The following is a 17,617-nucleotide window of genomic DNA, read 5'->3' on the forward strand; positions in this document are numbered from 1 at the left end:
TTGTCATTATACTATTAGGTGATGAAAATTCTTTTTCTTTTTTAAAATAAAAAGGCTAACAATCAACTCCAATCGATCTCGAGATTAAGGAAAAAAAATCATCTACCTCATTATTTCCTTGATTTTTAATCAAAAAAATGTGCTAATATATCTATCAATAATAATGTTGATCTATTTATCCAAGCATTAAGTCGCTAATTAAGCTAGAAACTGAATCTTAAACTTGAACAAGCTGCTGGATATTCATAGGAACGCAAACATCAGAGCCACTAATACAATGAGATGCAATAACAGAATATGTTGCTTGAGTTAGATGATAGCCATCCCAAAAGTAGTTTTCGTCAGGGGCTGAGCATGGTGCTTCCACCGGTATGCACGAGAATGTACCATTTCCCCATGCTTTGCAACACGGATTGCTACTATCACTTAGCCCTGCAACATTATTTGTACATGAGTCACTTCGAGGTCCATATATTTTAAATTAGTTGTCAATTATAAGGATTGGTCTATTGGACACGTTAAAACTTATTGCATACGAAATATATGAAAAGGCTTAGGGCCTGTTCACATTTACTGAATTGAATTGAACTGAACTGAACTTAACCGAACTGATTGAAGCTGAACTGAACTGATTGGAGCTGCACTGAACTGAACTGAATATTTTATGAGAGAGTGAAATTAGGAGCTGAACTGAACTGAATGGAGTTGAATTGAATTGAACTAATTTGAGCTGAACTAAAATTAAGTAAATGTGAACAGACCCTTAGAAAAATAGTGGTGAGTTTGGATGGAAAGGATTTGACCATGAGTGAATGTTTTAAGTACCTAGGGTCGATCATCCAGAAGAATGGTGACATTGATCAAGACGTGACCCACAGGATTAAGTCAGGGTGGCTTAAATGGAGAGCGGCCACGGGAGTGCTATGCGACCGCAGCATTCCCTTAAAGTTGAAGGGAAAATTCTACAGGACTGCCATAAGACCAGTGTTGCTCTATGGTACAGAATGTTGGGCTTCTAAGAAAGAGCATATTAAAAAGATGGAGGTTACGGAAATGCGCATGTTAAGGTGGATGTGTGGAAACACTTTAAGAGATAGAATCAGAAATGAGGTTATTCGCAAGAAAGTAGGTGTGGCGGGCATTGTAGATAAATTAAGGGAAAATCGTCTGCGTTGGTTTGGACATGTAAGACGGAGACCCGAGGGTGCACCGGTGCGAAGAGTGGAAGAGTGGGACCATGGAGGGATTAAACGAGGAAGAGGGAGACCAAAGATGACTTGGTTGGAAGGAGTGAGGAAGGATATGAAGTGCATGGATTTACGTGAGGATGAAGTTTTGGATCGTAAGGGATGGAGGAGAAAGATTTATGTTGATGACTACACGGAATAATCAAATTTGGTTCATGTTAGCCGACCCCACTTTTGGGATTAAGGCTTTGATTGATTGATTGATTGATTGATGACAGCATCATATCCTAGTCCATGTGCTTTTCCGATAATAAAATGTGAGTCTTGGAGAGTAGAAGTTAAATTCTTGAGCAATAATGCAAGCTTAGTGTTGAACATATTAACGATTTCATTTTTATTTTCATCGCATTTTCCATTTAGCTTTGAACTCCTTACAATTGATGGAATGCAACCAATTGGACCTAGCTCAAACACCACAATCTTCCTTGCTCCGAAATTATAAAGTTTCTGCAATTTTAACAAGAAAATTGTACGTATCAAATACTATTAATAATCAAAAGCTAATTTTTAAAATGATGCAACAGTTTTTCCATACATTCAGATTCACTTACAGCATACATTCATTTATAATGTTAGTTAGTGAAATTTAAACTATAATTTGATAATAAGTAAATAAAGATTATTCTAGACTTTGGTAAATATGTACACAATGTTGTTCTCAATTATAATCTCATTATAACACAAATTAAATGAAAATAACAAATCTATATAAAAATTGATAAAATAAATACCTGTAATTTTAGTGATAATGTATCAACAAGGAGTTGTGCGAATTGTTGAGGATTATACTGTTTTCTTGTCTGAAAAGGACCAAAATAAGTGTTGATGTAATCATTATTTCCCACTGAGAAAATGAAAATGGACTTGGCCATGTATTGGGAAAGCTCAGCCGAGTTTTTGTATTTTGAAGACAACTGTTTTTCCACTGTCTCTTTGAACATTCTCATTTGTTCATCCAAATTCAAGCATTCACCCTGCAAAATAATATATCTAGGGGTGTCAAAAACTTAACCGACCCGAAAGGTTTACTTGAAACCGAACTGTTTTCGAACTTGTTGGACCCGGATATATTTTATCCGAATTCGATCTGGAGTCGACTCGACGTTATCTCGAAACCGACTCCACCTGGTAATTTATGATCCAAACCCAATTTGAAATCGACTCATATTAAAACCGAAACCAATAAGACCCGATAATATAAGATCTGAATTCGATCTAGCCCGAAATGAAATCTACCTGTAACCATTTAGACCCGAAAAAATACAACTTTTTACCCGATCTTTAATTATCCGATTTAAAACTTCCTATGACCCAATTAAAACCGACACGAAATTACTCATAATTCAATTAAACCCAGCTTGCTTTTAAACATATATAACTTTTTGTTCTATCTTGAAATCAAATTCTTTACCACTATACATTTGTGGTAGAGAATGGTTGATGGCTCAACCTTAGAATCATATATCCTTACATTTGATTTACGTTGTTTGATGAAGTCTTTCTTAAGTCAACATTCAAGTTGTGAATTATAGAATTTGTAGAGAGAACAAAGAAGGGAGTCATAAAAAAAAAATGATAATTGATTAATTGATACGGAGTACTATAATAAAATGGTAAAAGAATAAATAAACAAATGAATAGTAACAATTGAGATACCACAAAAGTAACGCAAAGCAATAAGTATATGTTTGAATCGAGTCAACATTATAGGAATAGTACATTGATCGATATATTAGTGAATTAATCCATGATTTTAGCACTCTAAAGTAAAAAAATCCAATATTATCATTATATACCATAAAATATACTTCCAATGTATAAAATTTGAAATTTATAATATAAATATATATTTATGATATATTAATGTAATTTGGTGTGTTATATTCACCTGATTTTGACGAATATGTATTTATTTCAGCTTAATTGAACTTCTAAATTTATATAAAACAATTCTAAATTTATTTGAATTTATATAAACGTATCTAAATTTATCTAAACTCATACTCTGTATCAATTTGAAACTATCTGAATTTATTGAAGTTAGCTGAAATTATTTGAATTTATAAGAAAATATCATAATTATATGAAATAATCTGAACATATATTAATTCATCTTAATATATATGAAATTATTCAAACTTATCTGAATTTATTTAAACTAATGTGAATTTATCTGAACTAATATGAATTTGTATAAAATTATCTAAAATTATATGATATAATCGATCTGAACTTAGCTAGGGCCTGTTCACTTCAGATTAATTTCAGTTCAGTTCAGGTCTAATCAGTTCAGCTCCTAATTTCCCAAATTTAAATTATTCGACCCAAAACCAAAACTAAAGTATTATAACTGAGATTGAGCTAATAATCGAAGCAACCACATTCAAATTTTAATCAGAACTGAAGTGATTTGAACCAAGATCTAATCGAATTCGAAATAACCCGATCCAAAGTCAAATAAATTCACTTTGACCCAAATAAACCCAATAAAATCCGGATCCGAGTTCATCTTAACTCGATATGACTCGACTTGAATTTGACTCGACCCAATTCGATTTGTATCCGACCATACTTGAACTCAACTTTAACCCGAATCTGATGAAGCTCAACCCGATTTGATTTGGTTTGTAAGATTAAAATGACCCATCATTACCCGACCCAAACGTCCCGACCCATCGTGGGTCAACCCAAACTCCATCTGGGTACCCGATTTGACACCTCTGAATATATCTGTGTTTAAACATAAATATCTTTGTCTATATGTTACGGAGTTATAAAATTTAATACTCGTATTATACTTCCTCCGTTTTTCTTTAGATGCAACACAACCTTTAGCGCGGTAATTAAAAAAGGCGGGGTTTACATGAAATAATAAAATAGGATTAGTGGTTATCAGGAGTGTAATTTAGTGGGCCATGTGCTTTAAACAAGGTAAATAGTATATTTTTTCCCTAAATTTCCTTTTATAGTGTGTTGCAAGTATTGTGACATTTCCTTTTTAGGGAAGTATTGCAAGTAAAAGAAAACGGAGGAAGTAAAAACCAATTTGATTAATTATCTTGCAATTATATTTATTTCTTTGTGTATTAACAAATATAAAAGTTTTAAACGAGACAAACGATGGATTTTTTTTTTACTACCTTCGTTTTATATTATTTATGATATAATTTATGAGATATAGATATTCTAAAGTTGTAAATAATAAAAAATAAATAAAAAAATGGAGGTAGTATTTAAAAAAATAATAATAATAAAAATAAAATAAACTTTTAAAAAGTCAGATTTACAAATTCTATGATAATCATGGGCCATGGTCCCATGGACATTAGAGATTGAGAGACACTACACTTATATCATCAGAACTTTCTTTTACACTTTTTTCGCTCTTATTTTTTTGTTACTTTGGAAAACGTGTGGGCCTCACTTTCTTGTAGCCCATATGAACACTCTTTGGGTCAAGTTTGACTTAAGTAGTTCACTTTACTTCTATAGCACTTCCCAAATTCCAACCCAAATCCAATTGGACTATTAGTCTTGCAACACATACACACTTTATCCCCAAATAGGCACATACATGGCTTGAGTAAACAAAATTTAAAAACTAAATGAAGAAAAAGCTTACATACATTCGGGTATATTTAAATGTAAAATATTTAAAATAAGCAGGACATAAAAAATTTGGTTAGGACTTACGAGTCTATCCTGCCTATCTATTTGGAGTACCGATAATTAGAGACTATAAGTCACTTATAGCTTAGCTATTTGGGATGGAAGAAGTAGCTAAATCGATTAATCATATAGAATTCATGTTTATGAACAAACATATAATCCATGGTATATGTAGGGCGCAAAAAAGTGAATAACAATTGCCCTTCAATTTCGATGTCAACTAAGTAAATTCTTGAACATATGATCTCCAATAAAAATTATGATGTCGGAAGATCAAAAGGTATGATTTTTTTACTTTATTTGTTTGATTTACTGTCATAATTATATCACCACTAAGCCACTAATCGAGTAGGATAAGAGGTGGTATTATACATGTATGTGTACAATAGTTGAAAAATGAAAATTAGCCAAAAAATAAAGTAATAAAGTATATTACAATGAAGATAAGTTGGGCCTAAATGGCAATAATATATACATACAAGATACAACATACCCATATGCGTGTCAATGTTCCATATCAGTATATCACATTGAAATGCACAAAAATATTTCTAAGACACAATCAATGGCACCATATATTCAGCCTATATACTCCATATTATATTTTAACTCTTATTTTGTTGTATAGAGAGATCATCGATCCAAAATTATCTAGAATCGGGAGGGAAGTATTAACTAATTAAACTAATGCATCATATTGAACGTGTATAATGTACTGATGTACATGTATGTGGAGTTTCACAAAATCTAACATAATGAAAATTTTAAAAGCGACAATTTGAGTTTAAATTAGTATTGCTTACGATAAACTTTCCGGTTTCAGGAAGAATTCCGCAAGATCCAGAGGCATAGTTGTATCCCGTGTACGACGTTGGCCGGAATACGCTAACTCGCGGTGGAGGATATGGCACTCCAAGATAATCAGCTACATACATAGCAATATAGCAAACTCAAACCAATCAATTGAAGCTCAACCGCAAGAATTCCAAGGGAGCAAGAACTAAGAAATTAATGTTAAAAATTTCACTACGTAACATTAATTTGTACACGTTTATAAACTAAAAAAATAACCGAACAATAAGAATAAGTGTGCTATATAAAATAGAACATACGTACCTATAAAATCGACAACAGTTTTTCCATTAGTAAATCTTCCCGTAGGTAAACTTCCAGGAAAATTGAGACCATACGGAAAATAATTAGCCTTAGCCAACGTAGGCAATAAATTATTATTTCCACTATCGAATAATGAATCACCAAAGACATAAAACGCAGGAACAAGAGGTTGTGGTGAACTACATTTTGTGGACAGAAAATTTGAGAAAAATAAGAATAATATGTGCAAGAATATATTTCTTGGAACCATTATTTTCTGTATTTTTGGTAGAAATATGGAGCTTTTTTTATGTATTTATATGGAAAAAGATGAGTGTTCCGTAAAGCCTGGTGAAAAGATAGAAGGGGTTATCAAATACAAACAGTCGAACATGAAAGCCACATTTATATACGAAAATTAGTGGGAATTTATAAATTATGTTGCTTTTTAATTTAATTAAAGAATAAAGAGGGAAGAATATGAAAAGAAAAGGGGTTCAAGATTTAATGATGCAATCCGCGTCAATCGTCACGTTGCTTTCTTGCTAATATGGGAAATAATCATTTTTATTTTATTTGTTGACAATTTTGAGAGATTGTGTACTGTCTTTTCCATGAGAATGTCGTTTAATTTGGATAGATGATTAAGTAATATCGTTCTCTTGATACATGGCCTAAACTGTCTATCTAACAACTTGACGTACGATTGGTAAGTGTCTAATTGTATATGTAATTTTATTTGCATTAAGGTGTACTAGTTTCACTTAAAGAAAAACGTTGTAAAAATGGTTTATAATTAGGAAATGGCCGATGGTGAAATTTGATATTACGCATCATTTTGGATGGACGATTAAATGATTTTTATCTATACATGGCCTAAACTGACTATTTTATGAATAGATAAATGACGATTGTCAACCTTTCAAAAAAAAAAATAGACGATTGCCAAATGTCTAATTACATATGCATTATTAGTTTCATTTGTATAAAGTATTTTAAAATTGGAAAATGGTGAATTTAAGGGAATTTGTTTATAATTGACTTTTGAAATGATCAAGCATGGAAAGATTTTATTCTTATTTATTTCTCCATGTACTAATTCCCTCCCTAAAGTATAAGTTAGCTTAGGAAGTGTCCATATACACCCATCATTAGAAAAATCTATACCAGCTGAATAGTGTATATCATTAGTTTAATAAGTGCACGTCTATTCGTTATTCATTAGAAAACCAAACAATGATTAAAATAATCACTTTATAACAGATGTACCATTTATACATCTGATTTATTTAAAAGTTTGTCTTTATAATGTACAATGTGAAATTTGCAACATATATGAACATTCAAACATAAAGATAACTAATGCATACAGTAGAGTACAACATATCCAGTAGTTTTCTGTATTATATATAGAAAAATTATATTGATTCAAGATAATGATGGATTTTTTGTATTTTTATCATCAAGACAAATTCAAGTGGAGACATATCTCACCTTGAATAATATCTTACCCTAAAATAGTAAAGTATATCCTCGAATCTTCGCTTCAATATAAACTTCAATGTTCCATCAATAATTGATGGATTCAAAAATTTACAGATAGTGGTATGTGGTGGCTGGGTGTGAATTAGTTCAATGTTCCTCGAATCTTCGCTTCAATATAAGCTTGATTTAATGGAAAAGATTGCACCTTCCAATCTTGAGGTTGGGGGTTTAATTCCAATAAAAGACACTTTAAAGTTGGAGATCCCTTACCCTCTCGGCCTTACCTTAAATTTTTTAAAAAATATACTTTATTAATTTTAACTTTGTCTAATTTACCTTAAATCATCAACATAGCGACACTTTCCAATTCCCATCTAACACCCCCCCCCCCCCTCCTCCTTTTTTATAACTCTTTAGTCTTTACGCAGGCTCCATTCATTCTATGAGAAAGAGGCAAAAAGTCCTTTATTCCAGCTAGACAACTCACACTTTTAAGGTTTCTCAAGATATCCGCTATTGTTCAACGGTATTCTTAATCCTTTTGTTGCAAAAGTTTGCAACAGAAACTTTCCAGTCACTTAGGCCCCGTCTCTTCACCTTATTTTTTGCTTAAACTGAAATTATTTTTACTGAAATAAAATTATATTTGCTGAAATTAATTTATTTTTACTGAACTTAAATTAATTTTACTAAACTGAAATTATTTTTACTGAATTGAAATTATTTTTACTGATTTCCTATTATAATTCTTCTTTAAGAAAACTGAATTTTACTGAACTTATTTTTACAGAACTGAAATTATTTTTACTGAACTGAACTTAATTTTACTGAACTGAACTTATTTTTACTTAATATTATTTTTTTTAAGGTGAAGACGTCTTAGTATTAATTAGTTAATTTTCTTTATTTTCTATTTTATTTTTCAATATATTATATGGGGTATTTGAAAATAATCTAACGTCCAACTTTGTTATAACTTTGCACTTATACTATACATGAAGTACATAGAATGACATTTGTAAGATACACTCTTAAAATTAGCCTAAAGGGTGAACTGTAAGATACACTCTTAAAATTAGCCTAAAGGGTGAACTGGGTAGTACACCCAAAAAAAATACTACGTATATGAAATACTATTTTTATATATTACTCTCTCCATTTTTAAATACTTGCTTCATTTCTCCATGCGCGGAGTTTTAGAAGAAAGTGGAGAAAGTAATAAAATAATAAAATATGGAGTTTTAAATACTTGCTCCATTTCTCCATGCGCGAAGTGATAGAAGAAAGTGGAGAAAGTGATAAAATATGGAGGTAGTGGGGTAGTTGAGAGAATAAAATATTGTAAAAAGCAAAAGTAGTGGAAGAATATGAGGAGAGAGAGTATTATGTTGGGTTCATTAAGTGTGAGAAATGATTTAAATATTGTAAAAGCTTTCCAAAAAAAAAAATGGAGCAAGTATTTAAAAACGGCCGAAAAAAAAAAAAAGTGGAGCAAATATTTAAAAACGGAGGGAGTATATGGTTGGATGGAATATTCACATGGCAGCTGATTTTGTTGATTTGAACCTAAATTTCAGTATGATGGACTAATGAAGAAGTATCAATTCTTGGAAAACTGTATGATGGGTATTTTATTGGGCTTCTTGTTAATGGGCTTTATTGATTGGCTTGTCATAGCATGTTTTGGGCTCAGTACAAGGCTTACAATCCATGGTGTCATCCAGGACAGCCACATTGTGTTTTCAAGCTTATTAAGTTATAAGTAGGGCTGGCAATCGGATCAGGTCGGGTCGGGTTCGTGTTCGGGTCAGCTGATTTCGGGTCAGCTATCCCCTGACCTGAACCTGATCCATTTAACATTTCGGGTTGAAAACCTCAACCTGAACCTGAATTTTTCGGGTTCGGGTCAACCCGAAAATGACCTGATTTGACCCAAAACTTTTTTAGGTCTTAAAAAAGGATGATTTATTTGGGTTGGGTCAACCCAGCCAATCTGATTTATTCACTCAAAATAATATTTTTTTTGCAGTTCATTCAATTGCATTTTAAATTCTCAAGCAAAACAGAGATTCAAACCCAAACAAAATTGTCTAACAAAACTACTTAATAGATTACAAACTAAGTAGTCTACTTGACAAATTACAAATTGAATTTTAAAAGCTATACTGATTTAAATAAAATCTTCAATTCTCTTGGTTATGCCCACCCTCCATAGTGGAATGAATCTTCTCCTCTTTGTAAGAAAGATGGATTTGAGTAGCTGCAACTTGCTGCCATAAAAAATAACACAAACAATAATTAAGAACAAAATTTCGTATGTAAAACCGTATAAATACAACAACTATTAATATTAATTAGCATGATAAATTCGTATAAAAACATGCAAAACAACAATTAACAACAGAAATCATAACAAATCAACAACAATTTAATATAAAATAAAAACTATTATTAGCATATAAAACTGTACTTTAGCATGACCAAACCGTATTTTTCATAAAACAAATACATATAAAACAACAAATACCTTGAAATGATGAAGTAGATGTTGAGAAGAAGGTGAAGTGTTTAGCAGGAAGCATAGATTGACGAAAATCCAAGGATTAGAGAGGAATTTAGGGGTTGAAAAAGATTAGAGAGTAGTTTAGGGATTTAAGAGAGAGAAATTTTAAGAGAGAGAAAGGGTGAGAAGCGGCTGAGTTAAGTGAAAAAGAAAGAAGGAGTTTAGGGTTTTTGGTTTTATTAGGATGGCTCATTTCGATTTGGGCTGGGCTAAAGGTTTTCTTTGGGTTTTTTTATATATAAATAGATATTTTTGTTAACTTAAATGAGTTTGGGTTACCTATAATGATCTGAATTTTTTTTTTTCGGGTTATATGGGTTATTTTCGGGTTAGGATTTCCAACCTTAACCTAACCCATTTAAAAATCAGGTCGGGTTCGTGTCGACCCATTTAAGTTTTCGGGTCGAAAACCTCAACCCTAATCCGCTATTTTCAGGTCGGGTTCGGGTCGTGTTTTCGGGTCGGGTCAGATTTTGCCAGCCCTAGTTATAAGTAAGTAAAAACACATACGAAGTAGATTTTCAGTTATGCTTCAATTGAAATTATTGTCCATTATAAATTCGTAATACAATGTCACTAGAACTTGTATGTAAGTTAATATACATCTTTGAAATTTGTATATAGCTCTATGATAAGACCCTAAATGTTCTATGATACTAGCAAAATAATAAATGTTTAGTAGCAAATGTTCTATGATAAGACCCTAAGCTTGTAAATGTTCTATGATAAGACCCTAAATTTGTATATAGTTCTATGATAAAGCCCTAAATTCACAATTTACTAATTAAGGGTTCGTTTGGCATCACTGTAGTTTTCTGTTTTTTGATTTTTTGTTTCTTTAAATCATATGATATATATCATATAATGAATAAAAAATTAGTTAAACTTATTAATATCATAATAATTTTGAAAACTGACAACCAAAAAATGGAAACACCTTTTTCCTGTTTCCTGTTTTTGGTTTTTAGTTTTCAAAAATACAAAAAACTGAAAACAAAAAACGATACCAAACAAGCCCTAAGTTCTATGATTATAAGACCTTAAATGTTTAAACAGTTTATGATTTTGAGGCTAATTCATTTTTTTCTTTTCAAAATTGTGGTTTTGAAGGGAAAGATTAACCTAAACTATATTTAGTATTGATATCATACGTTAAGCTAAGGCTAGGAACGACAGTGTTAGCAAATTTGTATCCTACCAATACAGTGATACACATACACCCACTCCTCACGGCGGTTCACTGCTTGCTTGCTGCCTCGGTGAATGATCAAGCCGGTCACAATTAAGTGTACAAGTCCTATGTAGGAGTTCATGTACTTGTGATGCTTTACATCAGTTATTGCCTATTGGTGCACTGGTAGTATCAGAAAACAAACAACAATTAGACTTAGATCTCTGACACTAAACCATAGATTTATCCCCATTCTAAATCAGTAACTTAAAATATTTAAGAAGTGTCAGTCAAATGTAAGGAATTAATCATATATGCTAGAGGTATATGGTATGATGGTACATGATCTATTGATCTGTCATCAACAAGTACATAAATAGAAAATTGAAGATTAGACAAAGTTGAAATTTGTTGAACTATAAATGAATCACATCCAATACATAGCTTCTAAGATTAGACATTATTAATTATGTAATTACTAATATGAACTTTTATCTCTAAAGCACGAAGATGAGGAATTCGGGTTTCCATCAACAACTTCAATAATCACTTCCCATGTTAAAACATTGAATCGGACTTACTTTATTTACTACTCCGTATAAACCTCTTGTCCCTTAAATATACGATATCTAAAATATCGTATTTTCAAATTCGGATAATATATGATGCACGGGTCCATTCCATTCCATTATGGACTATTACCCCTCCTCCACTTGGACTAATTAACACAAGCGCGTCAATTTAGTTGTAACTTGTATGAGTTGTTTGTCTCCTAAAGCAAACATCACTTAGCCAATTCCCTCTTTTTCTTGCTCTATATAATTATTCCTCTTTCATTTTTGTATTCTTTATTAAAAACAAATAAATACTCCGTATTTTCTACCAACTCCATCAAGAATCAGTCCAAGTCTTCTCTCTTTAATCGTCTAAACAACTACTACTAAACCCACTATAATTTTGATTTTTGGGTTTGCAAAGCTACAATCTTTCTGGGTTTTCATCTTGTTGCAATAAAAGGGTAAGTTCTCTTTAGTGATCAACGATTATATTTTTGAAAATTATGCAATTTTTCATAATTTCTGTTGCAATTTGATGTTAATTTTGTTGTTTGCGCAAAACCCAGTTCATGAATTTATCATAAAGCTTCAGGATTTCCATTAATTGTTTGTTTTATGATATTTGTTTGTTGTGTTTATTTGTGAGATTTTGTTGTCTTGGTTTAATTGTATGATATGGCAAAATGGTGAATGATAATTGCAAACCCTAATTTTATTTGTATGATTGTTTATGTAAATAGTTCCAATGAGAAGAATTTGTTGGTATTTTTAGGAATAGCATTGTCATGTTAAGCAGTGAATAACTATTTTAGGGTGTTTTTAAAAATCTCTGTTATGCAAATGCAATCAGGGCTCACCTTTGAATCTTAAGAATAAGGAAATTTTAGGATTTGCTTTGTTCTTCCACATTTGTTTGTATTGACTCTAAGGTTAAAGAAAAAAAATGTTAGAAGGGGATTTTGCTTTTTTGAAGGGAAAATTGCTGATGCAAAGCTGTGCCTACATCGGTGCACATTAGGCCATCATGATGATAGTCATTGATTCATCGCGTGTTGTCCGGTCCATGTTAGGCAATCTTATAGATTACGAATTTAGGTTCAGGTTATGACAACTTGGTAAGGCCGTGTCAAAATTCAAAATTTTGTATGCAAGGACATTATAGATCATCTATAGACTATTTTAGCTAGTGCTATACTTTATTTAGGGCTGACATTGCCCTTTTTTTCCGCTGTTTTCTTTGATTTAAGTCCATTTGAAAGTTTTATGACTTGTCACTTAATCCTAATCAGAGTAATTCAATAGATGAGTTAAGTGCCCTTGAGAGTTGAGACTATAATTGGGGCATGTGGAGGCAGACTGTCTAGGTAAAAAACATCGGGTTTCAAGTAATACTAAGTTTCCTTCCCCGGACAAAATTGTACAATATGTAATGTTTAGAATTTATGTATGGAACCATTTGCATAGTGCAACTCAAATTTGTTGTTTAATTCTCTTTGTATGGATACATAGTGGTCAACAAGATTAGCTAGCTGCAACCTGATAGATTATAGAGTTTCCCATTCATATGACAGTAGATGTAAGGGCAAAAGTTTCACAAGATTTATGTGTTTTGCTTGCTCAGTTATTAGTGTTGTTATCCTGGCTCTTCTTGACGGTATTAGTTTTCGTAGCTCAATGATTATAAGGCTTGGGCAGTCATGTAAGAATAGAGGCAATCTGGTTTTATATTTCAAGGAATTGATGTTCAGTTAAACACTACCTAGGTTGTATGTTTTGTTTTCAATCAATTATTTGTAATTCACCTCTTATCTAACTTTGTTATGCAGTCAGCTCAAAAGAAGTTTAAGATGCTCTCATTGCCTACATACATAAAGAAATCAAAGCATGGTTAACAAAACTGAGTTGGCCATTATATGCTCCTCTGCAGGAGTTTTGTTAGGCATTTTCATATCGTCAGTGGTATTTTTCTGTTTTAGATGGTACAAGAGGCGCTCAGATTTAGAGAATCTTGGTATATCAAATCGCCCGATCCGCAAGAATGGCTGTGGCCTGGGACTAGACTCGAGTGCCTCGATGTCAGAATCTGTTGTTGTCCCTCTACCAGATCTCCCAGCCAAAAGCTTGCCACCCTTATGGTTGAATCATCATAATAAGGATCGAACAACTTCAGTTTCAGGCATACCAAAATACTTGTACAAGTAGGTTTTCTATGGCCTCAATTGGTGCTTTACGATGTTCTGCCTCTTGATGCTTCTCTCATTGAGTCATAGGGTATATAGAGAAATACTAGTATAATATATCAGGAAGGGAGGGTGGGGGTAGGTTTTTTTTTTACCTTGGTCATTTATTTGATTTCTGCCTATCTATCTGAAAAAAAAAAAAAGAAGAAGAAAAAAAAAAAAAAAACTCCTATATTGTTCCCTTATTTTTTTATTTTAATCAAGTAAATGCAAATTTCAAGTCCTGAAATCATGATTATTTCAAGATGACCATGCCATAGTGTTGATGGGGTAGAAAATGAGCCAATGGCAAATACCTTGGTTCTAGTTGTTCATCATTTTGACATAGGTTTTATGCATATTATTTTGCAGTTGTGATTAAAATATTGTTGGTCAAGCTACTTAACTTGTTTCTTGCTGGGTCAATGCATCTACAATTTATAGGTCAACTCGCAACTTGTTTTGCCTGTATAAAAATATTGGGGGACAAGTGGACAATGGTTGCTTACTGTCATTTCATAATGAAACAAACGAACATGGAGAACCATCTTTAGTGACATATGTTGTGATAAATTTTTACAACACTTTTGAATATTTGTAGAGAAAGGTACCTATCATCTATTTAATATCTTGTACTATTGAGTATTGACAAGATGTTAGTGATGATGCAATTATGCAAATGAACATCTAAGAAAATATAAATGGATAGTCTTTGGGCTGATTTGGAAATTAAGTTACTCTGACACTTTCTCTATTATGATACTTGGTTCTGATTCAGGATTATCTGAAATGTGTCTTTGATGTCTTCAATTTAAATTAAACAGACTCTTCTCTTCCTTTGTCCAACTAAAGAGTAAGGCGATTCTACCAAAACAATGTTAGGTCATATGTTGACCTTATCACTCTGCTAGCAACAGAATAAATACTGGCTTATTGTTGTAATAAGACAAGTTTAGGTGTTGTTTTGGTTTACATGGTCAGTGTCTCTTGTTTCTGACTTTATTGATGATTTGGTGTCAAAGTAGTCTTATGATAGTGATTCATACTAAGGAGATGTTTGCAATTGCTATTCTAACAGGTCTATTCTAATGCCAGGGATATTCAGAAGGCTACTCAAAATTTCACAAACATATTGGGAGAGGGATCGTTTGGCCCAGTATACAAGGCAACAATGCCTGCGGGTGGAGTGGCAGCCATCAAAGTACTAGCTTCCAACTCTAGGCAGGGTGAGAAAGAGTTCCAGACCGAGGTAAAGATTCGATCTATGACTTTACCTTAAAAGCATTCAGGCCTATTCTTTAATCTAAATAGACAGAACAATGTATAGCATTTGTCTGCAGCCTAATGTGCAAATATTTGATAACAATATTATCTAAAAAATGCAGGTATCTTTGTTAGGTAGACTGCATCACCGAAATTTAGTGAATTTGGTGGGCTACTGTGTGGATAAAGGGCAATACATGTTAATTTACGAGTACATGAGCAATGGCAGTTTGGAAAAAAGATTATACAGTATGTGCTGGTCCTTCCATCTACTCTCTTTTTCAAGTTTTTTATCATCCCAAATTGGGCTCTTGCATTATTTACTTATGTTGAAGGCCTTAAAGCTAAGGTTTTGTATCAATTTTTTTTTTTTTTTTTTCAGCAGACGTTATTCTTGCTATATACAAAGTATATATTTTTAATTTTGAAACCATATACGAAGTATTTTTTTTCTTCTAAAAATTAATTGATGGATTTAAATAATGGCAGGTGAAGATGATACATTGACTTGGGATGAGAGACTTCAAATTGCTCTTGATATTTCTCATGGAATTGAGTATCTTCATGAGGGGGTATGTTATGTGATATCTACCAATTTCTGTAATAGGCTGATTTTCTAGCTTAGTATTCTGATTTAACAAAGCAAACGAATAAAGATGAATAAATGATAGCTTGATGTTTTGATTGATAATGGCGGAAAGCTTACAAAGGTAGTAGGTTTAGCCTACAAATCTCCTATACAACTTGATGTTGCTATGTTCCATTTCCAATAACCCTATTCATGCCTACTCTTTTCTTTCCCCTCCCTCTCTATATATACTAAGGACTATTAACCTAGTGAACTAATACTACTAGAATACTCATACTACCCCTCCTTAGGTTAGTCTATTACAATTTCTAGTTCTACCATACTCTTTTTGCTCAAGTTTTCTGATTATGACAGAGTGTTGTGCAACAGGCAGTTCCACCAGTTGTACATCGGGACTTGAAGAGTGCTAATATATTACTGGATCACTCTATGAGAGCAAAGGTAAGCATAAAAGCTAAGAAAAAAAGTACTCTCTGGCACTATATATTGGATTTGTATTCCATTGATCCCTTATTGAATAAACATGTGAGTTTACTCTACAAAACAAACATAAGCAGTTTCCTGAAAAATGACTATGTTTCCATCAAGCAACGGGCCAATGCATGAGATATGTTCATATGAGATTTTGGACTGCATGCTGTGGTGGCTATGTTTACAGTGCATAATTAACAAAATTTGTTTGAAGTCATTAAACAAATGACTTCAGGCTTTATTCAAAGTATGTACAAGAATTCTAGAAACAATTACTCTCATTCGCTTGATACAAATTGTGCATTTGTTGTTAGGTCGCTGATTTTGGGCTTTCAAAGGAAGAGGTTTTTGATGGGCGTAAATCAAGCCTGAAAGGTACATATGGTTACATGGATCCTGCATATATCTCTACAAGCAAGTCCAGTTTAAAGAGTGATATCTACAGCTTAGGGGTTATCTTTTTTGAGCTTATAACTGCCATACATCCACACCAAAACTTGATGGATTATGTCAATCTTGTGAGTCTTTTCCTTCCACGTCTCTGAAACACTTGATATTCTGCTAGTTCTTTGACAGAATTTCTTATTAGAGGAATCAAATTCTATTTTAGAATCTTGTAATCTTGACAGAAATTGTCTTTTATTTTCTTGTAAAGGCGACAATGGACCCAGATGGAGGAGTTGACGAGATACTTGACAAGCGACTGATCGGGAAATGCAGCTCGGAAGAAGCGAAGAGTTTGGCTAAAATTGCTTTCAGATGTTTACATAAGACACCAAGGAAGCGCCCTAGTAGCGGAGAAATCTCTCAGGCTATAGTAAAGATAAAACAGAGACGTCTGCCTAAAGTTGGAACAATGTCATTTGCTGGGGATGATCTTAACCGATTAACAAGTATGATCGAAGACCAACAAGTGGAGTTGAGTAAAATTTTGAGCCGGAATGAAAATTAAGTTCATCCTAGTCCCTTTTTTTTTATCCCACAAAGCACAGTTGTAAATACTAAATACAATCCCTAAATTGGTTCGACATAGAATATATATAAGCAGCAAATTTCAGGAAGAAAAATTGTGTTAAATTTGTACTATGTACAATGTACATCGTAGTGAATGTAAATACATGGAACATAAGAAACTAATGCAGGTAGGACTTACAACTCCTCTGCGATAACTATACTCACGGTGCTTGGTTGTCATGAGCTCTGAGCGAGGACAGAAAGAATGCCCACAGGATACTACATCACACCATGTTTGGTTCTCAAACGAGAAACAATAAAGAATTCAAGACGT

The 17,617-nt window shown here is 32.6% G+C and overlaps 1 protein-coding gene and 1 pseudogene across 3 annotated transcripts; one reads left to right on the forward strand and one right to left on the reverse strand.

Moving 5' to 3' along the window:
- Positions 1 to 108: 108 nt before the first annotated feature.
- LOC145556511 (GDSL esterase/lipase 7-like) lies at positions 109 to 6,464 on the reverse strand (annotated as a pseudogene). Its single transcript, XR_014091876.1, has 5 exons — positions 6,033 to 6,464; positions 5,720 to 5,841; positions 1,979 to 2,221; positions 1,415 to 1,694; positions 109 to 432 (listed from the first exon to the last, which is right to left on the reverse strand). The product of XR_014091876.1 is annotated as a GDSL esterase/lipase 7-like (transcript).
- A 5,611-nt stretch (positions 6,465 to 12,075) lies between these two features.
- On the forward strand, positions 12,076 to 17,503 carry LOC145642220 (calcium/calmodulin-regulated receptor-like kinase 2). Of its 2 annotated transcripts, none has more exons than XM_081693326.1 (8): positions 12,076 to 12,248; positions 13,614 to 13,985; positions 15,102 to 15,255; positions 15,392 to 15,518; positions 15,759 to 15,841; positions 16,228 to 16,299; positions 16,644 to 16,847; positions 16,985 to 17,503. In XM_081693326.1, the coding sequence occupies exons 2-8, from the start codon at positions 13,672 to 13,674 to the stop codon at positions 17,279 to 17,281; spliced, it is 1,251 nt and encodes a 416-aa protein (XP_081549452.1). In that variant the 5' UTR covers positions 12,076 to 12,248; positions 13,614 to 13,671; the 3' UTR covers positions 17,282 to 17,503. The 2 variants fall into 2 exon arrangements, with proteins under 2 accessions (XP_081549452.1, XP_081549453.1); XM_081693327.1 differs by having other exon boundaries at positions 13,764 to 13,985.
- Positions 17,504 to 17,617: the final 114 nt, after the last annotated feature.

Source organism: Chenopodium album, chromosome 8, assembly GCF_948465745.1.
Source record: "Chenopodium album chromosome 8, dcCheAlbu1.1, whole genome shotgun sequence".
Lineage (NCBI taxonomy): Eukaryota > Viridiplantae > Streptophyta > Magnoliopsida > Caryophyllales > Amaranthaceae > Chenopodium > Chenopodium album.

Excerpts from the sequence above, each read along its gene's own strand:
- LOC145642220 (XM_081693326.1), top strand. The coding sequence starts at position 13,672 with ATGGTTAACAAAACTGAGTTGGCCATTATATGCTCCTCTGCAGGAGTT. Across the intron at positions 15,519-15,758 it reads TTTGGAAAAAAGATTATACA|GTGAAGATGATACATTGACT; the intron begins GTATGTGCTGGT and ends AAATAATGGCAG. Across the intron at positions 15,842-16,227 it reads TTGAGTATCTTCATGAGGGG|GCAGTTCCACCAGTTGTACA; the intron begins GTATGTTATGTG and ends GTTGTGCAACAG.